We start from the raw sequence: 23,130 nt of genomic DNA, 5'->3' as shown, positions 1-23,130 counted from the left end.
ATTTTCGTCACAATAAAATACACTGAACATAATCTTCACAAAAGTTATTTACAAAAGTTTAAGCTATTGCCATTATAAATTACAATAACTTTTATTTAAGTATTAATTATTTAAAACATGTAAATCCATTGTTATTTGTAATATGAATACATCTAAGTCACGTAAATACAAAACATGTTGAATTACAAATGCTATAGATGTCACATTTGCAAAAGATAAGTCTTGGCATTGTAAATGACAAAGCTATTAAATTCGCTATTTTCAAAAACAACACATAAATAAAACATTTGTCATTTACAAGACCAATAGCTCAAACTTTCCTAATGCGAGAGCTATTGCATTGCAAATGCTTGTTTATTGTTGTAGTTTTACTCTAATTGGCTGCTCTGTTTGCAGTAAAGAAATAGAGAAAGCATAATCCTCGCCTCCATGTCCTTAATAGTATCCGGAAGATTGGCATATATGTTGAAGTGAGCCAACGTTGAGAATGGATTTATATATACATAGTATGATTTACATTTCTCTCCTTGTTTAGGTGGTGCCTGAGGGGATTGGACAAGTTAATGATTTGTAATTTTATTTTGTTTTCCACCTAAAAAAAATATTTTCCTTTGGAGTCCGAATTTCTGAAAAGCGTAGGTCAAATAATCCGACTAAGAGAAAATGTTTCTCTGCTTGGCTGCGTTACTGTGCTGTGACCGAGGGGGCGCAGTTACGCAGAACAGCCTTACTCAGCTGCTTTCCTAGAGCATGCGCAGAGAATGGGGAGTCAGGCGTCGGCAGGCACGTGACTTTATCACGTAGCTCTTTCCTGTGTTTTGAACCGGTGGCTCCTGCGGGCGATGTGCGATTCACTTTGCTGTGGTGTCTGGTGATCATGCAGCAGTATGAAGACAGTGAATCTGAAGGGGGGTCGGACGTCAGCCCGCTTCTTAAAGATGAAGAAGTACCACAGCATCAGGTAGCCCCAACCAAAGGTGAGCATCGTACGGCAGATGTCCAGCAGTGGTAGGAAGGTGTGGGTTCGTACTCAAAGCATCCTTGACCTGTAAGTCAGCCGTGTGCCCATTCTAGCTGATTCCCAAATTTTCTGAAGGCAGTAATTCACTAGTACAAGTCCAGTGTAATCTGCGAGTAGTTACGAGCAAGCAGAGCGCTGTACTTTCCTGACAGGTCTGCTTTACGGTAGTGTGCATAAGGTCAAGCCATTCATAAGGCATACGCCTGGTTATCCACTGGTGTGTTTTGTAGTGTGCACGTTGTTATATCAAGGTGTGCTACCCAAGGTTGTAGTTGGGAAAAATTACCCGTTAAGTTAATGTGCTGCAGCAGAAAAGCGGTGGCGTCTTAAAGTCAGCATATATATTTATGTTTTTTACAAAGCTTCCTCAAAAAGATTGGGAACGGCGACTTATGTGAAAGTATACCTGCCCTGCCTTACAGGGTTAAGACACCTGCTGTTGGGATTTTTTGTGTCCAGCAATTTCAGGACATAGTACTTTGAGATAACTCTACTGCTAATGAACTTTCTGGAAAGATATGTTTTGTCTGGTCACAGTTTTTACCATAAAGTAGTATGGAGGGGTAATGGGCCTACTGCAAAGCTCTTCGTTTAACAAGCGGATCACAGATTTGTATTTATTGTAGCTAGGTTTGTTACTTGCAGTTTATAAGTTACAATCCTAATGTAGAACAGTGTTTATGGACCGGTCTCAAGGAGCTACATGCAAACTGCAAAACATGGGCTTGGAACTCCTTGTTTTCTTCCTCTATTTGTCGTTATTCTAAGGTTGCTATGATGAGTTCCTTTGGGTAGTAATGTTGATTGAATATGAATTTACCTTAAATAAATGAAAAGACAAGAGACGTTTGGCAAAACCGGAACAAGTTGGTATAGTTAAATGCAGCAGCCAGAGAGTATCAACAGAGGCGCATCTAAAGACAGTCTCAAAGTTTTGGTCACACATCATATATATGTTTCGTGGGTACAATAAAACACTTCAACATTCTTTGAAAAGCATCATAGTCATAAATAACAAATACAACCATCTGATAAGGGGGAGACATATGGCTCTCAACCTGGAGGGTGGGAGGGGGGGATGGTGTGGGTCTGTGTGTGTGTGTGTGTGTGTGTGTCCAGATGTCCGGTGTGGTAAGTGCATGATCACCTCGTGTGGTGTACCTGTAGTGTCCTGATTGGCTGCGTGATCCTAACTACATGTGGCATCTAATTTTGTTGTAGTTTGGAAGCACGTGCCTTTGGCCAAACATGTTTTATTGGGCCAATCTCCTTGGTCCTGTTTGTGGTGTGACTACCTATCTGTGGTATCCATCAGGGTTTTCCCTGGGTGCGCATTTGTCTTTGGGCTACGTATAACCAACCCTATGACCTGTCAATCAGTAGGATTTAATTTGGTTTGCAGGGCCTGCTTGACCATGTACCTCTGACTTGGAGTTGCTGGGAAGGTCATTTCGGATGATTCCAACAGCAATAATACAAATTTGTGAGTGGGTGCACATCTATCATGATGGTCATTGATATTATATATACCGATTATTATACGTACATTTGTTACATCGTACATCAACATTACATTCACTGAGATTGACCTAATTATGCGTGCATTAGTTACGGTGTACATCGATATTGCTTTTAGACTTTTATTGACATCACTGTGCGTGTTTAGGTTACTGTGTACATCGGTATTGCATTTACTGGTTATGGCACTACTATGCGTGCATATATAAGGGTGTACATTGCTATCGTATTTATTGATCTCAACAGTAATAAGGTCTTTTTTGTACAGACCACTCCAACCACTGTGTTGTGTTTTTTCAAATCCCGGTTTTGTGTTTCTCTGACCTTGCTCAGTTAACATATAATGCCTACACCTATGGACAATATGTGACCCTTACACCGTTTAACCCTCATTGTCTTAAGTAATGTTCCTGTACATTGACTTACACACTTGTTTGATTTATTGTCCGTGTGTTTGATGTAAAGCACTCAATAGAGACCATACATTGTAATGAGAAGTGTTACAAAATAATTGAATAACATTTTTATTGATTAGTGCTATTCAAATCATTATTTGTCAAATTATTCGTACACACATGTACCACTGAAATTCTTACAGTTCATACGTATTTCGTGCATATAGTGGCTGAACAAAGTTCAAAGCTAACCTTCAAATCATAGTTTCTGTTAAGTACTAGTGAAGTGGTAACAAAATGTGTGCCTTTTTTGCCTCCATTGCATGTGATCTAGATATTAGGCTCCTGATAGCTCTCTGCCACGATGATACTTAAGCAAAAAAGGGCTATGGACCCTTTGAAATCAGGCCTTTGCGATTTGGCCCAGATGGAAGTGAAAATAAGAATCATACCTCCTGTCACCGCCTGCAGGTTGCTGCTCCGAACAGAAAGCAGACTAACATGCAGGTGCTGCTGAATATTTCCAGGGTTCAACACATTTCACTGGGAGAAATTCAGCATATTTCACTGAGTCTGGCCAGATTCTGGCTTTGTAATAGCTATTGGATCCCGAATCTGGCTGGATCCCCTTATTACAAGCACCAAATGCCACAACGAGTATGAAGAAACAGTTTGTGCCCTGAAGACTTTTAAGCATTTCGTTTCAGCTTACCTGTCACTGTCAAGGGAAAAAAGAAATACATTTCCATTACCTATGCTTTCTTGTTTTTTGTTCTTTGGCATGCGTTTTTGCCCTTGACTTTGTAATATTCAGTATGCTTCAGAATAAAACTTGTGCACCTTCCTTTCTCACCAAATGCCTCTGATGTTAGCTTGCCCTCATGTGACATAGTCTTGTAGGTGTCACATGATCTTATTTTGTGTGTCATCTGTTGCTGTGCAGTGCGTCCACCTGTTTGTACAGTTTTGTTGCTTAGCTTGCCACATTTCTTGAGTTCCAGGTTGTGTCTGCTAACTAAGTGGCCTAATGATTGGTTGGTAGACCTGGTATAATTGGTGTGAGCCTCCCTTCAATTTTTTCTGATTGCCTCCTCTGTTTTTTATCTGTTTCCTGGTTTGATATGCTTTGGGCACTGTGGCACTGCTATTCAGTGCTACAGTGCAAGTGCTCCCTATGTTAAATTGTTGTACTAATTAGTGACCCCATGATTGGGTTATTTGATTTACTTGTCAGACCCTAGTACAGTGCACCATTTGTGCCCAGGGCTTGTAAATCAAATGTTGCTGGTGGACTTGTGGCACTGGTTGTGCCACCCACAAAAGCAGCTTGTAAAAGTGTGTCTCAGGCCTACAATTGCAGGGCCTGTGTGCAGTCTGTGACTGCCATCTCGACTTGGCAAGTGCACCCAATTGCCAGTCCCTGAACCTCCCCTTTTCTTCATATTAGACACCCCTAAGGTAGGCCAACAGGCAGGGTGCAATGTAAGTATAAGGTAATACATACCCTTGTGTGTGTGGCATGTCCTAATAGTGAATTTCAGCCATTTTCGTTTTTTTCTCTCTATTGCAAGGCTTCCTGTTCCCCATAGACCAGAATGGGTAGCTTGATTATTACATCTTATAATCCTAACTGACTCAGGGAACATGATAGAAATTAGAATTTAGTATGCCCGATCTCAGAACGATAAAATACATATTTTAATGAAGTTGGTTTTAACAGTCTGTGTTTGAAAATACCACTTTTAGAAAGTAGGTATTTTCTTGCCTAACTACCCAAGCCTGCCTCTGCTAGGTTGTGTATTCCTTGTCTGAAGTTTGAGTGACAGGGTGAGTCAGCACAACGCTGAATAGAGAGATCTGCATGTAGATCGATGGGAGGAGTTGCACCTGGGACCTGAATAGGGCTGTGCCTTCCCTCCACAATGCTGGCTCCACCTCCTGTGGTGTCGCTGATGTCCCTGGCCTACACTGTGAAAGGAAAGGAGTCTTGTCAACAAAGTGCTCCAGGACTGACCAGAACTGGTTTGGACTAGGTAGGGGCCTCTCTGCCTTCAGAGAATAAAGAGATTTTGAGTATAAATATGGGGACCCAGACCCCAAGACTTTAGATTACTTCTGGGAACAAGACAAACCATTTGCCAAGGAGAAGAGCCAAGGAAGCAGGAGTTTGGACTGCCCCTCTGCCAGTGTGCTATTTGCTGGGTTGGTCTGCAGTGGTCTCTTCATTGCCAAGGAAAGGAGAAGGAACTTTTTAAGGACTTTCATCATCTTGCAGAATATTACTCCAAGGTCTTGATTTGAGCTTGCCTCCTGACAGAAGTCTCAGGGATACCAGACTTACCCCCTTCTGTTTGCCTGAATCTGGAACTTGCTGTTCTAGTGCTACAGAAGGAATCTGCAACACCGCCGGCGCGCGATGCCTTAATCTGCAACGTAGTCGTGAGCACTGCTCCAACTTGCAACGTAGACCCGACGCCGGCTGCTGGCCACATTGACGCCAGCGAACGACATCGTAAGCATGCCATAGCCATGAGCGATGCTTCAACTTGCGATGCCGGCCCGATGCCTGCTGCTCTTCTGCAACGACTTGACATCATCGCGGAGCCGATCGTCGACATGGGTGGTCAAGAATCCATCGACATCATGACATCGTACGGAACCGTTGTTTCGGTGCCATCGTGACTTCACCTCCTCTCCGGTCCGGAACCTATGCCTCCCCTGCTTGAGCAAGCTTTCAGGATCCGATGCATCATCTCCCCCGAAACAAGGACCGATGCCGCAACGTGCCAATGACGCAGCACCTCCCCGACGCTGAGAGCTGTCTTTGTTTTTGCTTTTCCAAGGTACTGTTCTTAGTGGGACTGTTTTGACTCTGGGCCCGACACCGGGCACCTTGCGGTCAGTGCCATACTTTGGGATTCTTTGACCTTGACTTTGTGATAACCCCAACTGGAGTTATCAGTTGCTAAAGACTATTTTTAAGTGATTAACCTATTTTGAACTATTTCTACCATTTTGAAGAATTCTTATTGATTACAGCATTGTGGATTTTTGTCGTTTATAGTCTTGTGATAAGTCTCTATATAAATACTTATTTTTATAAAACCTGTGTGGTGTCCATCTGTAGTGTTTTCACTGTATTACTGTATGTGTTCACAAATGCTTAACATACTGCCTCCGAGATAAGCCTGTCTGCTTGTGCCAAGCTACCAAGGGGGTGAGCATGGGGTTATCCAGTAGTGTAATCCCTTTCCCTGACTTAGAAGCAAGGGTCCCTATTTGGTCAAAGGCTTATACCATTGCCTACAAGAGTCCCCCAGTTCTAACAGTGGTCATATGTCCGTCATCTTTCTGAAATACTGTTGTGCAACTCTTACATCTGGAATAGAACTTATACTCACTATCAAAACTGAACCGACATCTCCTTGTGGTCTTTGTTCAGGCTATGTAAATCAAATCTGGAGATTGTATGGCACAGCAAAGAAGTAAGTTGCTTAGTAACCCAATGTCGCATATGAAAGACCTTTTAATCCAGCTCTGACAGCAGCACTTTGAATTCTGCCACTTACAATGGGTCAAGAAAAACTTGCCTGAACTTGCTGAAGGTGTCGCACAAGACATGGGCCCTATTGGCAGGTACACACGGTCCGATGAGAACTAGACCAAAGCACCTTGCTTATTCGTGGTGTATTGTGGGTTTAGCACTGCCTGCTATTTTTCACAACTCCCTGACTTTCAAAATTGGTCATAATATTCTATGGGGTTACCTTATGCTACTTAGAACCTGGGCTTATAACAGTACTAATCATAAGTGGTTCTGTCGGAGTATGTTTACTGTCATTTTATTATAGGAGGTTATACAGTCCTCACTCAAATACATTAATTATAGTAAAACACACACTCTTAAGAATACAGAGTATATATTGATAATGCATCAGTTTAATGATATGTCATCAACAATACAACTCAAACAAGGTGCTCCGTGTGCTTGTAATAAACATGTCATAGTGTGCACAAATAAGTTATGAAAGTAATACCATTTATTCTTTATAAGCAATTCTTTGTCCCTGCTGCAAAGTCTCTAAACACTATTCTAAAGTTGGGTATTAAAGTAAATCCTTCCACTTATTTCCCAATGCCCTCTCTTAAAGTACAGGTCAAATGTGTAGTCCATCGACGTTTTGAGCTATTAGCAGTTTGTGTGCAGCTTACTCATCTGTTCAGGTCTTCCTCTAGCCAAATAGGAGGTATCCTGATCGATAAATTAACACAGTGTCAACCTTTGTGTGTTTACCGAAGATCTATGTACTATCTTTTATTCGTATTACTGACTCCTTCAATCAGCATAAGCATCTGGTCAAATACTTCAAATGTACACTGTGGTGAAGTGATTTTATGACAAGGCCCAGAGGCCAATATTATAGCCTTATAGCCCACTGTAGCGGGTTATACCGTCTATTAAAGGCCCGCTGCAGCGTTAAAGCCCGAGCTGAATGCGAGGGACTTTAACAAGGCAACAGGACTTTAATAGCTAGTATAGCCCTGCTACGAAGGGCTATAAGGCTATTAGAACATCCTGCCACTTGCGGGTACAATGTTCTAACAAATAAAACAAAGCTTTAAGGGTGTGCAAAGGGAATGAAATCCCCTCCGGTTCCCTGAAGCCTTTGTTCACAGCCAGAGCTGTGAACTAAGAAACATTGGAATGTTGGAGCTCCAGGCTTATACCAGCCATTATAAGCCCAGAGCACTCCATTGTTTTCAATGGAGCTCCCAACATTCCAATGTTCTAATATGCATTATTTCTTTTATTGTCTCACACAACGCAGCAACAAGAACATAGAATTAGAACAACCACCAACATTCCAGAACCTTAAAACATGCATATAATCACTGAACCCACAGCAAGTATCTTGATTTAGTGCATGGTAAAGAAGTTTGAGGGGTTTTTTGAGTTTATTGAGGCGTGTTTAAGGGTTGACACATAAGTTTGCAAACACTGAGTATGCTTTGGGAGATTCCTGTAGAGTGAAGACAGGTTTCAGTTGTGGTCGTATTGGGATGACCGCCTGCGTGTGTGTACTTCATGTGGTTTGGACGGGTTTCCAGCTGAAATTCGAAAAGTTGTATAGACGGATCGGGCTCGTCGGGTGTTTACTGCAATTTATATAATATATTCAGGTGGGGACTTATTGTTCAGAGTTTGTTCAAGACTCAGAGGGGTTTGGCTTTCTTCTGACGTGTTAGTCGGTGAGCGGGGGCAGTGCTGCAGTTAAAGCCAGCTGTGTTTTTAAAAAAAATTTTTTTTAAGAGTTTGCTGTTGCTTCAGATTGTGTGTGTCTCCTTATGGCATTGAAGTCAGCGCACAATTGGTACATGACTTCTCTTCATGGATTTTAGGCTCGTATCGGGGCCGGCAGTGGAGCAAGCACGGTTTGTGGTTTTAGACGACTCACGCATTGTTTTCTTGTCATAAGAGAGGAGCTATATCTGCATGTAGTGGCCATTTATTAGGATTGGGCAAGTTGGCTTCCCACATACTAAGGCATAGGAAAACCTATTTTGCGAAAGGAGGTCATTGTTATGAGGCAATTTTGACCTAACTGCCACAGCAATCAGTTGTGAGGAAAGGGGCAGCATCGAAGTGGTTTTTCTGTGAGAGGATTTTTTTTTCATTCATGGTTGCGCTTAGTAACGTAGATTACCAGAATTAGTTCATTAGGGGATAAAGATTTGAATAATAAGGTAGAGAAATAAATGGAGAAAATGTTTGGGAATTTAGCAGATAGAAATGACAAGAAAAATGACAGTTGTGTACAGAAGCACATCAGAGAAAAAAGTGTTATTAGGGTGGTAGAGGACGAAAGGTATTGTAGAGGAGGTGGAGCAAGGTATTAGTGGCTCAAAAGACGGAGGAAAAAAAGAGGACATATAAGAGAAAGCATACAGAGATTCATAAAGGAAGTAATGGATCTGGACATAAGGCTCCTTAGTTGGATGTGGCTATAAAGGCAAAAAAGGTGGCTATAAAGTCACGTGGTGGCATGTGATGGATCTTCCACAAGTGGGTATGTGTAGTTGAATTGCTCTTCAGGTTTTGACAAAACCGAAGAGAAAACTGTGAGGTGTAGCAGGATGAGGAAAGATAATAAAATAATTAAGTTGGAACAGTGTGACTTTGTAGACCCATTAGGTGAGGTGATGTTTGATCCCCTGTTAATACACCTTCCACTATCTCCTCAGTGGTCACCAGCAGAGCATGTGGCTCAGTATATTTCACAGGGGTGTGGAATTTAATAAAACATCTTCTTTTCCTTGGGACAAGTTGCTCCATAAATCTACGTGTCCTGTAACAACATTCACTTGTCCCTTTGATGTCATGTAGTGCAACAACAAATTATGGCAGCAATCTCAGAATATAGGATCTCTGTTAACAGCCTCTCTGATTATGCCAGGGCTCATACCATAGTAGAGTTTTAATAAAAGCAATTCCCTTATTTTGCTGTCTTTTTAGAGATCTACATACTGGAGCTGGAGGTAGCGGTATGCAGTAGTTCCCCACAGATGGCATGTCCTTTTGAGTCTGTGCAAACCTACTAACTTGCATGTTTTATGAGTTTTCTTCAGCTCGCCTCCTCTTTTCCCATATAAAGAAAGGTTGGAAATTTACTCTGGACAAGGGCAGAAGTAAAACTTATTCCACGGTTGGGAAAAACGTGGTTGTTGGGAATGTGAACTTATTACCGCTCAACCGATTTTCACATGAGCAAATTTACACATACATATTTGCTTGTGCAGTTCATGAATATTTTCTAAGGGTAGGATTTCCTGACCTACTTCTGTAAATTCTTGTAAACCGTAAATCTGCACTGAGGCAAGGACATATACCATGGGTGTACTTTTGTGAATTTCTTTAAGAATTTAGGCCTTCTATTAACCAAGACCTTTTTGTTTTTAGTAAAAATTCGATGTCTCGCTCTCTCTGCTAGCTTCTCTGTGAGTGACAGCAGTGCGCTCTATCACAAGGAGCATATCAACACACAAAGTCGTTTTTTTCCAGTGCCAGGAACTACTGTGGCAATGCATGGTTTCCAAGACTTAAAATATGTTTTGCTTTTGCCAATGTTTGTTATATGAACACATTTTACTAAAGGATGCTTCAAAGAAATGGTACTAAAACATCACAGTAGTTTAGGAAAACATTTTTTTCCCAGTTGCATTTTTCAATGAACATTTTATTTTGAAAGCAACGAATCATTAGTCTTGCTTTCAGACTTTTGAATATATTTGCATTAATCAGAGAGCATTCTTGAAGCATTACACATAGCCTCCTGTTGTTAAACTTTGGTACCGTGTGTACGCATTTTCATACTGGAACCACTGTCAGTAGTGCTGTCTTAACTTACAATTCCTTAGAGCACTCTACCTAATATTAAAGACTTTCTAATTTTGAACCATAAATTGAAGTTTGAACAGCATTAACATATGTACACAATTAAAACACAACAGACAATGCCCTGCCATGATCCATAATGTGGTACTGTAACTTGGCAGCCAAAGGGTTTGTGCTGCCAGGGGTTGGGCCTACCTGTCTAAAGACAAAAAAATCATGAAAACTTGTTGTCCTTAACCCCAATCAATATGTCCTGGGCATCGTTTGCGCCCTGAGTGTCCGACACCCATCCTATAATCAAAAGTTGCAGATACCCCAGAGTTTGACCCTAAGATGTTGAGCGTCCTCAATAAGTCTGGTTGTGCCCCTCGGAAGGGGTTGGACTAATGATTCAAAGGGTGTCAGTATAGGTTGCTAGACATCCTTGGACCGCTTACGAAGGTGTTCGACTTGTGCGAGGAGGCACATTCAACTAATACGGGGGTGGATGTGACAGAGTTACACAAAGGGGTGTGGATTTAGGCAAATGCCTTTTATGTACCCATGTAAAGCTGAGCGGAAGACTAGCTTAGTTTGCTACAAGGTGGAGAGAAGTTACGATAGAGCCGTTGCTGTTAAGGACGGTACAAGGTTATTATATAGATTTTGTGTGAGTCACAATGCAAGAGGGATGTCCGAGAATTCTAAGGTTTGACAAACATCAGGAAGAGTTGTTTACTTAAGAGGTATAGGCCAGTTTCAAGAAGGGCACTATCGAGAGAGCAGTGGTGAGCCCAGGATGTTTTGTGAGCAGCATTTTCCTAGTCGAGGAAAAAAGGACAAGGGGATGAAACCTGTAATCAATCTGAGGGAATTGAACGATTGAGTGTGTTACAATCACTTAAAAATGGATAGGATATAAATGTTAAGAGATTTGTTAAGGAAGGGAGACTGGTGGACGAGATAGGACTTGAAGGATGTTTATTTGGCGATCCCAATGTGTCAGGAGCAAAGGCACTTTCTTCAGTTTAGGTGGAATGGGCACCATTGGAGGTTCAAGAGTCTAATGTTCGGGCTGACATCAGCAACATGGTGTTTTATAAAGGCCATGAGACCAGTGTTGATATGGTTACAGTCGAAGGGGATCCGGTTGATTGTGTATCTGGACAATGTGCTTATTATGGACAAGACTTGCTTGGTCCCGGCACAGGAGATGACATTTTTAGGTTTCCAAATACAGACCTTGGTGGGTGTGATGAGGTTATCTATGTAAAAGGCGAAGAGGATCTGCAAGGAGTTGAGAAAAGTGAGGGATTCAGAATAGATTTTATTGAGCCAGTTAGAGAGGCTTTTGGGTCTGCTGTCATCGTCCATACAGGCAATATTTCCGGCACCCCTGCTTTACAGAGCTCTGCAAAGATTGAAGGCTTATCATTTGTGATTAGGAGCGAAGTATTCCCAGAAAGTTAGAATGAATCCAGATACGTTTGAGGATCTTGATTGGTGGCTGATTACCATGGATGCATGAAATGGAAGGGCAATTTGTAAGAAAGTTTTCTAGGCACCATTGCTGACAAACATATGGTGATTATGGGTGGGGATTTTAATTATCAATTCGAACCACTGGAGGGACTACTCAATGATAGTTTATCTGAGGAGGACAATTTCTGGGCAATCCCGGAGACCAGTTGTACAACACTAAAAAAAAAAGGTTGCCTTTGGTGATGTAAATGAACTGCCTTGTATTGTAATACTCCCTCAGAGCTCGTAATGGCAGAACCCCTTCCTAAACCTCTAATAGTTACACCTGTCATCAAAACGAACGGGGCTCCTTACTAGATTATATTTTAATTGATTCTAAATCCAGGGAAAGGGTCATAGATTTTAGGGTTATCCAGCGACTCAATAGAGATCATCATGCATTGGCATTGGAATTAGAAGGATTCAATCGAGGGAGTGTTTCCGCTATGGAAAACCCTATAGACCATAGGTTGACTATCTCCAATTGTAGGCGAAGAACGAGATGGTCGGACCTTAGCCAATCCCAAGCCAAAATGAGCTCCCTATATGAAGTTTTGGTTCCAGTGCTTCAGGCAGCATCTCTCTCATAAAGTCAAAAGGGGAATGGTATAGATCTGGAGATGGTGAAGAACCACGCCAGATTAGAAGAGGCCCCATTGGATTTCTTATATCCCCAAAAAATCAGTAGGATAAGTAAGAAGCCCCCCCACCCGTGGTATAATGACCCTTGCCGCAAATCGAAAAGAGCCCTGGTATTATCTATCAAGGCTAATGATCGTCCGTTAATCAAATTCGCCAGGACGACATATAAAAAGGCAATTTTAGAACCTAAGAAAGGGTGGAAATGGATAAATAGGAGGCCATGAGAAGCGCTTTGGGAGCAAGGGATATGAGGTAATTTTGGAGAGTAGTCAATCTGGATAGTTCTGGCCCTAGATCCCCGGCAGACCCTAATCTGGGAGAGGACGTTTGGCGGGAACACTTTCAATCCCTCTATTCTTAGGAAGAATTAGTGGTTGGCGACCCAGTTGATGGCGGTCCATTGGGGGATGATCTTTCTCTTGACCCAGGAGAATGTAAAGAAGCCACTGATCTTACAAGTAATATAATTATAAGCCTAAATGAAATTAAGGGAGCTTTAGCGAAAATAGCCCCCGGGAAGGCTCCGTGTTTAGATAAAATCCCGGGGGATCTTTTTCACAATGAACCCTCTGTATGGGCGCCATGTTTTTGGGTTCTATTCAATGAGATATTACAGGGTATGAAGATCCCTCAGAGTTGGGCAGGAGCTGAAATAATACCAATCTATAAAAAAGGCTCCCCACTCCTGCCAAATAATTATAGGCCAATTAGCTTAATTGATATCTCACAAAAGGTTTTCATGCGTGTAGTGCTTCTTAGGCTCCAATCCAGTATGGAGGAACAGAATATACTAACCTCCCCTCAGGCAGGGTTTAGGGAAAAAATGTCCACTATCGACCAAATTCTTAGGCTCCAGATGTTACACTGGAAGACCGTGTCCTTGGAGGGTGGCAACCTCTATTTAATATTTGTGAACCTCCGGTCAGCCTTCGATTTGGTCCCTAGGGGAAAACTTTGGACAGTCCTCTATGAGATGGGAGCCCCTACATATCTAATTCATCTTAATAAGCTGCTACTTGAGGAAAACTTTGTGCAAATTAGGTGCGCAAGGATGGGATTCTTACTGCACCGATACCAATCAAGCACGGAGAACGTCAGGTCTGCATGCTTGCCCCCACTTTGTTCAGCCTCTATATTAATGGTTCAATAGATTTTTTATTAACAGAAAAAGATCTTGATGCCCCTAAACTAGCCTCATGTCCCATATCCGCAATGATGTTTGCGGACGATACCCTATTAGTATCAAAATCTCCCATGGGGATCCAGAGAGTTCTTGATAAATTTGAACTTTTCTGTAGCCAAAGAGGTCTGGAAATTAATCTACAGAAAACTAGCTTTTCTAGAAATTAAAGATAGGTTTAGCTTTGAGCCGGTTCTAGACGAAATTAAACCGGCAGTGGTTAAAAAGCTATATCTCCAGATCAGGTATGGGACCCTCCCTCTTCGATGTTTTTTACCCATAAATGGGGGGAAATGCAAAGCGCAAACTGTCCAGCGTGTGATTGCACTGAAGAGACAATACCCCATGCTCTGTTTATCTGCCCCGGCTACCAAAAGGCAAGGAAACGATGGCTGGTCCAGATTTGCAGGAACCTAGGAACTAGATGTTGTTCTGAGGCTTTCCGGATACTGAAGAATGATACTAGTATCCTGATAGTGTACTCAGTTGCTGGGTTCCTGTTGTCTATGTGGTGCACCGCCGGTCATACTTGAAAGCGTTAAGTTAGGAGCCATAGGGTCTTTTCTTTGGCGGATATGAATTAATCTATTACATTAATTCATTAGTATCTATACAACAACTACAGTACCTAAGCCTGCCAGTTTTAACCTCAGGCCCTGCTTTCTCTTAGAACAACTTAAGTTTGCCGCTGGCCCTCCAGCTACGCTTCAATGAATTGGTGAATTTTTTACTTTATTTAATCTATTTATTTTCTGCCGACCTAACCTCTAGTATAGAGCTTTAAATCCCAGGTTACACTTATGTAGAATGATAGTGTATAGGTCAACCTTTTTTAGCAAACCCGCTATGTAATTGTTTTTATGTAATTTATTTATTTATTAAGCAATTTGCACTTCCCGAGTATGGAGCATTATAGACTGCCATGAACTAATCTTTGCTTTTTGCACTCTTCCATGATAAATCATTTTGATGTGTATTTCTCCTTCTAAGATGTTTTGTATAGAAATTTTAAATTATCAAACATGTTTATTATCGTCATTGTTGTAAATTTAAAATGCATTTGTTATATTTTGTGATTGTACTTTTGAGGTCATGGTGACCGAAATGAAGTCTTTTGAAATGAAATGAAAATGATAGTAGAATCAGATGCATGCATGTATGGTTGGGGAGCAGGATGTCGTTCAGTGACAACAGGAGGTCAATTGTCGAATACAGAGAGAGAGAGATGCATATCAATTGTCTGGAGCTCTTGGCGGGTTCCTTCGCAGTGAGGAGTTTTATTTTATTTTTTTATTTTTTTTTATTTTAAAATTTTTTATTGAGCAAGCTTTAGATATACAACAGTGATCATATATAAAATGAATATTCTAGTATACATAATAGAATTGTTTCCCAAATTATACAGGAAAGCATAAAAGGCTGGACATAATACGATAAATACAACTAATAGTACACATTATATTTTGTATTTTTGTTGTATGTGACAGATATATTGATATATTGATGATGGAAAAGGGCATAGCCTGAAATAAATATTCAACATGAAATATAACCTCATTCTTTTACTCCATACTTCTGTATAGAATTGAGTGCTATTTCTACATAGTTCAAGTAGTTTAAGGATCAGGCCCTTTGCTGATTATACCATCTAGCTACGGGAGCCTAGATCAATTCCCCTTTAGCTCTAGATTTATTCCCTCTGGTTTTATATATTGCTATTTCTTGTTTGTATATTGCCAGGAGCCTATTTATCCATCCCTGAAAAGTAGGGGTCTCTGTGTCCTTCCAGCGGGCTGCTAACCTAATTCTGTATATAGCTGTACATAAGTAAGTTGTATATATTTCTGAATTGTTGAGTTCTAGAGAACCATCAAAACCCAATATAAACAAAGTTGATGATGTTTGGATCTCCCGGCCAAAGATCTCGACCCAGTATTTCCCTATACTTTCTTTTAGTTGTTCGAGTTTTGGGCAGTCATAGAACATGTGTATTAAATTTGCGGGGCCGAGTGCACATCTAGGACATTTGTCATGACTAGCCTTACCCCATGAGAATAATTTAAATGGTGTATAGTATAAGTTACATACCGTTTTATAGATTTGGGCTTTTAGATTACTTGCGAGTATAACTTTAGAAGATAATTGTAGCACCATATCTATATCCACATTAGAGTTGTTTAGTTTATTAGCCCAGCTTTCCTCTATTTTCTCTAGATCATCTGGGTGATTGTTTATGAGGATCCCATAGATATCGCTAATTCTGACCGATAATTTTTGCATCAAGTCTAGTAATGATGACGACTGTAACTTTAAACTTGTAGCATATTGTCTGAGTGATGTGGAAATTTGAATGAATTTGAAATAGTCTGCAGGGTGAATCTGATATTTGAGGCGTAGCTCATCGAAAGTTGTTCTACCATCTGAGTTTAGGAAATCGCCGATAGTGACGATGCCTAACTTTTCCCAGCGTTTAGTAATGTTATCATTAAGATATTGCGGGATTATAGAGCTATGCCATAAGGGTGTATATTTGGTATACTTAGGTATTGATAGTACTCTAGCGACTCTGGTCCATATTTTGAAAGCGTCTGTCACTATTTTAAATTTAATCTTTTTATAATATGAAGGCTCGATTTGTCTTAGCAGTAGTCCTCGTGCTGTATTTCCTAATGTGAGTTCATAAATAGAAGGGATGTCATGAAGAGATCTTGTTTGATCTGGAGTTTTAGATGTGATTAAGAAGGTCATCTGCTGCAGAATGGCGGCCCACATGTAGTAGGTTAAATTTGGAACTGATAACCCGCCACGGGATGTTGGTAACACTAATTTAGTTATAGCCCGTCTTGTCTTCCCATAATTCCAAATAAATGATGTTATTACTTGGTCTATCTTCTTTATATAGGTGTTGTCAATAAGGAAAGGGATTGCTCGAAATAAATATAGTAGTTTTGGGAATATTGTCATTTTAATATAGTTAGTTCTACCAATTATGGATAATTGAAGGTTATTCACTCTTAAAAGATCTTTTTTTATTTTTGTGATTACGGGATCATAGTTAAGTGTGATCATTTCGTTAGAATTGGGTGAAATATTAACCCCTAAATATTTTGCATTTCCCACCCTATATTGACTTTTGTATGGCGTATTGTCGGTACAGACTACCATCGTTTTGTCTTGATTTAATGAGTACCCTGAATACCGACCGAATATTGTAGTGACTACTCCTATTTCATCTATAGCCTCAGTAGGATTAGTTGTTAGAATCGCTACGTCATCGGCATAGGCAAGTATTTTAGTATTATATATATATACTAGTTTTAACTGGAATAATCACTGGTGATGTTAATAGTTTAATGATTAAGGGGTTAATATATAGTGCGAATAAAAGTGGTGAGCATGGACACCCTTGTCGGGTCCCTCTCTGAATGTTTATACTTTCAGACTCGCTACCTCCAGTCAAGACTTTGGCTTTAGGTTCTACGTATAAGGCTTTCACTGATTTTATGAACCCCAGACCGATGTTGTTAAGGGCTAATAGCTCCCATAAATACTGCCAGGAGACCCGGTCAAAAGCCTTTTCGGTGTCTAATAAAATCAGAGACATTTGACCTTGCTCTATCTTCATTATATCGAAGAGTGTTATTACTCGGCGTATATGGTCGGTGGTGCTTTTGCCTGGTATAAACCCGTGTTGCCAGGGGGACACTAGCTGTTCAATATATTTGCCAAGTCTGTTAGCGAAAATTTTTGCGTAGGTTTTAGAATCTGAATTAATCAGCGATATGGGTCTATATGATGTAGTTAATTCGGGGGGTTTGTCCTTTTTTCTGAAAACTGCTATGTTTGTTTGTCTCCATGACTCTGGTGATTTTCCATGCCATTGGATGCCTAGGAATAAGTCGTAAAGAAAACTTACCTAGTATTTTATATAGGTCTAGAGGTATTTTGTCAGGCCCTGCTGCCTTCCCTGCGGCTAGTTCTGCTATTGCCAACTCAACCTCTGTTTTAGTAATCTCTTTTTCTAATTCTTTCCTTGCATCCTCGTCAAGAGTTTGTAACATATTAGTTTCATTAAGCCAGTCAACTAAGAACTCCTTAGTCTCATGAGCCGTATGTTCATCCTCGTTCTGATATAGTTTTTGGTAGTATTCTTGAAAGCATTTAGCAATATCTTTTTGAGTGGTAAATTCGTGACCGCGATATTTAATATTTTTTATTGTGTTATGGGATTGAGTCTGTCGTGTTTTTAGGGCAAGATGCTTCCCAACGTTTTCCCCTACCTCATAGGATTTGTTTCGATGAGCTTGGAAAATTTCAGCGGCTTTAACAGCTAATTGATTATTTAACTCTGCCTTAAGTACTAGGATCTTTCTTAGGGTATCCTCGGCATGCTCACCATGTTGTATTTGATTGGCGTGTTTATATTCTAGGTGTGTTAATTCATTCATTAGTTGATTATGAGTTTTCGTTCGTTCTTTCTTACGGGTGGCGACGAATGTGGCAGTTTCCCCCCTTAATGCAGCCTTATAGCTGTCCCAAACGCTGACGCGTGAAGCACTATATTGGTTTGCGTCAAAAAATTCTTTTGTCCATTGGGCTATGTAGGTTATATATTCCTGATTAGCTAATAATTTCCTATCAAATGTCCATTGTGTGTGGGCCCGATTATATCCCGGTACTTCCATTGTAATGTAGATAGCATTATGATCGGAGATTGTCTTCGGGTCTTTAAAGATCACGGTTTTCAGAGCAATATCTGGAGTTGCAAAGAAATAATCTATGCGGACATATTTCCGATGTGGGTAAGAAAAAAAGGTGTACCCGGGATCTTTACCCTTTTTTAGCAGCCATATATCCTGGAGGTTGTGAGTCTGAATTAGATTCAATACCGCTCTGAACACTCTGGGCTTCCGACCCGAATACATGTATTGGTTCTGAAGGGACAGGGTTTGATTAAATGTTAAATTAAGATCGCCACAGAAAATCATGGTGCTCGGCCATGATGCTAATTCCGATTCCATTTCAACAAATAGTGTGGGGTCATCAAGATTAGGACCATAGATTGAACATATTGTAATACCCAGATCTAGTTAGACAATGACCCATCGTCCGTGGTCATCAGCTTTTTTGCGTACCGGGCTGCCTAACCTAGTTCTTGCTAAAATTATGACTCCCCTAGTTCTTGTGGTCTGGGTTGTTGTGATTAGTATGTGGTAGCCAGGTATTTTTAATTGTTTAATCTCTCCTATTGGAATATGGGTTTCTTGTAAACAAATGATATCACAAGAACTATGGGCAATTATTTGACAAAATTGGGCTCTCTTGCCTTTATCGTTTAAACCTGCCACATTCCAACACCCTATGTTTAACCTACCCATTTGGTTGTACTATTTTTGGATCAGTATTCATCAGCCTGCGTTCCCGCTTAAGTATCAGTTTGCTCATTTTTTTGTTTTTTTGCTCACCCCCCCCTACACCGAGTGCGCCCTGCTTCCCACCCCCCACCCTCCTTTCTCCTCTCCTCCCTCCCCACCCCTTGACCTCCCAGAACAGGCGTTGAGACTCCATCAGAGTCTACAGTGATGGATTTAGCCTACTCCGAACAGGATTAGTTCAGCATGCATTTTAAAGTACAATAAATTACAATTACCGGAGACAACAAGAAAACCATAAAACATATTGTGAGATATATTAAAGTAGAAGAGATGAGAAATATAAAGAAGTGAGGAGAGATAGAAAGATCCTTAATTAAAGATTAACGATAAGATAATGTCTGGTCGGTTTCTTATTTTCCTATTTTCAAGTGTCGCCGCTTATATTCAAATACATAGACATAAATTGATCTATGTTAGTCCATATAAAAATCAGCGGTCTAAGTATAATTCCATTTCAAGTCTAAATCATCTGCCTCCCCAGCCTAATCACAAATGAGTCTAGTTGTTCTTTCATAGGCTCTCTAAATATTCCTTGGCCTTAACCTCGGATGTAAAAAATTTTGTTTGTCCAATATATATCACTTTTAACTTTGCTGGGTTGTTCAAATATACTGTTGCCTTCTTCTCTTGGAAAGGTTTGATAAGTTGCCTGAGCCGCCACCTCCTTTCGACAGTCCAATGGCAGAAATCGGGGCGCACAAAGTACGATATTGAGTCCTTTTTGCGGTGTTTATCAGGATTAACTTTCTCCGCAATGGCCTGCCGAAGTAGGAAATTTCCGAAATACACCAGAATCGCACGTGGGTATTTACCTGTAGGTGCCGTGGGTTTTAAAGATATTGGGACCCTATGTGCTCTCTGCACCTCATATCCCCAATCCCAGGTATTTAATTGAGGCAGGGTATCATGGAATAATTGTGTTATAAAGGTGCGGCAGTCCTCGCCTTCCATTTTTTCTGGAATTCCCAGTACTCGCAAGTTGTTTCTGCGCAGTCTGTTTTCATAGTCTTCAAGCTTCCATCTAATGTCGTGAAACAGTGAGGAGTTTTGTAAATGGACAAGTGAAATGTATGTTGTTGAAGATGGGCAATGTGTCAGCAGTGCGATACGTCAACAAGCTGGGGGGCGTCCTCGTTTTGATAGGGTTGGCAGAGATGGTGAAAGAATTTTGAAGGTTTTGTTTAGAGAGGTAGATCATGGTACAGGCTCATTATATTCCAGGGAAAAGCAATATGGAGGTGGACTGGAATTCAAGGTATCTAGCAGATCCAAGCAATTGGAGGTTGCACAGAGGAGTGTTCAGGAGTTTGGAGAAAAGGTGGAGGAGTTGCTGAAGTTTTACATTTGGAGACTGGATCCGAAGGCATTGGGAGTAGATGCTTTTCTGCAAGATCTGCGTAAAGGAAGTGACAGAGAGAGTGCTCATGTAGGTCAGAAGAGAGGAACCTCAGTTGGTTTTGATCACTCCGTTTTGGCAATCTCTTGTGTGGTTTCTGGATGTGATGAGTTTGGTGTGGGAAGATCCCGTGCCGTTACCATGTTTTCCTCAAGTACTGATGGATGCCAGGGGAATTTTCTTCAGATGATTGTGGCAGGGCATTTGATGTTGATAGGTAGGTTGATTTCAGGAGAGTGTGGCAAGTGTTTGGGTTATTGAAGGAGGCTACGGAAATTATTGAGGAGTTCTGGGCCCCAGGGATGACAAAGGCATACAGGTCGGTATGGAGTAGATTGTATAGTTGGTGTGTGGCAAGTGCTTTGGATCCTGTATCAGCACCTGTAGGAGAAGTGGTGAATCCTCTGACGGAATTGTTCAGGAAAGGTTCTGCATATAATTCTGTGAAATTAAGTAGATCTGCAATTTCAACAGGTCATGAATTGGTGGACAGGATTCAGGCTGGGCAGCATTCTTTGGTGAAAAGGATAGTTAAGAGTGTGCGTATAGAGATTACTCCCAAAGCTAAGTATGCTATATTATGGGATGTAACTCAAGTGTTGAGGGAAGTTGGGGAGGGAATAGATGTTTTATGTAAAACGTGTTGCCTTGGAAGTTGGCGATGTAGTTATGCTTAGTGGCTTTTAGGAGAGTTTCTGATATTAGAGCTTTGGAGGTGACCTCAATGGGTTTCCAGCCTGAGGGTGTGTGTTTTGAGTTGCGGAAGAGGACTAAGACTATGTCTAGAACCTTTTTTTTCCTTTACCAAAAATGGAGGGACATGATATTTTGTGTGTGGTCTGTTGCTTGAAGTAATATGAGAAATTGACAGAGAGGTTGAGAGGGAAGAGATGTTTGCAGTTGTTGTTTTCTGTTAGACCGCCTTTTAAAGCTGTATCTGTACCTACGCTGGCTAGGTAGTTTAGAGGTGATGAAAATTACAGATATTAATGCTAGTGTTTTTGGAGCGCATTCAAACGGAGGCGTTGGCAAGTAAGGTTGTTTTAATCAGGTTACAGTCCAAGTACTATTATGAACACTTCTGATTGGTCTGGTGTTTGAACGTTCAAAAGTTTTTACTTTAAACCTGTGGAAAACGCTGTGCAAAGAGTATTGGATGAGCTCTGAATATGTATGATATTGGCCTACGGGACTTGCCATAAAATGCAGATTTTCCACAGTTGTAATGGTAGAAAATCATGGTTTTATTAAAGGCACAGAGATTAATATCCCTCCATGATTTGTTCCTAGCCCTTCTGATGTGTTTGATTTTGTGTTTCAGGACTAGGCTGAGAGAATGGTGAAGGCAGCAACTTTAAGTTGCTTCTGGTTTTGGGTTTGCAGATAGTTTTGAAATTGACTTAAAATGTATTTGCAGGAAGAAAAGAAGGAAGATGCTGCACGTTGAGTGATTATGTGCATGCTCTAAGGTTCTGGAATGTTGGTTGTTCTAATTCTATGTTCTTGTTGCTGCTGTGTATGAGGCAATAAAAGAGATGATGCATAGTATTAGCATCCGTGAAATGTTGATTTTCTTCACACTAAAAACGTGGAAAATCTGCATTAATACATATAATTCTTTACAGTACTTGTTTCTTCTGGAGTTTCATTATGTCTCAGCCATCTAGTGACAGTGTTGTAACACGAGTTAGTTCAGTGCTTAAAAAGGTAGAAAAAACCTGTATTATTACTTCAAATTCGAGAAGAATCATATTTTCTGATGGGTATTTTGATTTATGTGCAATGCGTATTACAGAATTTTAATTTTTGGGCCAGTATTTCAAAAGCGGAGTGCCTTAAAATGTCATTACACAAATTCATGTTTTTTCCGGGAAATATGAAAAACATAAAGTTGCATTCATGGTATTCTCACCATATAAATTACAATAAATTGCATCAGTTTTTTAACCATTGTTAAATTGTACCACTTGTCTACCCATCTCCTCATGTTCATTCAGTCCTTTGCATACTGTATCGAAGAGGTACACCCATTTGCGCTCCCTTAAGTTTAAAGTGGCGTTTAGGTCACCCTCCTCCCCCATGGGACTCCTCATTCATTTTTCTAGGATGAGCCACCTCACATCCTCTAACATGCTTTGCATTTGTGAAATGGTCTTTCAGCGGGTTTCCTAGGGATTTGCTAATAAATATGACTGCAATGTTGCAAAGCTTTCACTTAGACCTGTTGTCTCGTTTGAATAACCTATGCCTCGTTTGAATAACCTATGCCATATCATATGGGCACTTGAGTATGTAAATACCATCCATGCTACTGCAGTTTATATGATCTCTGAGTAAACGTTCTATTATTGTGAAAGAATTCCTTCACTTCTAATGTCCGGACACATGCTTTGCATCTCCCACACCTGTAATGACCTATGGTCAGAGGTAGGTTGTATTGAATGACCTGTGATTTGAGGTAGGGTCCATCGAGTGTGTATGCAGTGTTGTTTTGCTAATAGTAGTAGCAAGTTAACCACATTGTCCTTTGTGCCTTAGTGAACTGGGTGTCTGTTGACCTGCTGTTTAACCACCTCCAAAAAATGTTCATTCCGGTAACCTCCTCAGTCCAAAAAAGGACATCTTCTATATATCTTTTCCGGAATGCAAA

General features: G+C 40.6%; 1 protein-coding gene across 1 annotated transcript in view; it reads left to right on the top strand.

Annotated features, from left to right (window-relative positions):
* Positions 1 to 760: 760 nt before the first annotated feature.
* SLC17A5 (solute carrier family 17 member 5) overlaps positions 761 to 23,130 on the top strand; it is a 402,583-nt gene continuing 380,213 nt past the window's right edge. The window contains exon 1 of the mRNA XM_086926504.1: positions 761 to 977. Coding sequence (XP_086782630.1) covers positions 878 to 977 — 100 coding nt within the window. The 5' untranslated portion in view covers positions 761 to 877. The remainder of the gene's footprint in view (positions 978 to 23,130) is intronic.

The sequence above is a fragment of the Lissotriton vulgaris genome, chromosome 6, assembly GCF_964263255.1.
Source record: "Lissotriton vulgaris chromosome 6, aLisVul1.2, whole genome shotgun sequence".
Classification (NCBI taxonomy): domain Eukaryota; kingdom Metazoa; phylum Chordata; class Amphibia; order Caudata; family Salamandridae; genus Lissotriton; species Lissotriton vulgaris.
Note: the sequence above shows the minus strand (reverse complement) of the source record. Positions and strands in the feature narration are given on the sequence as shown.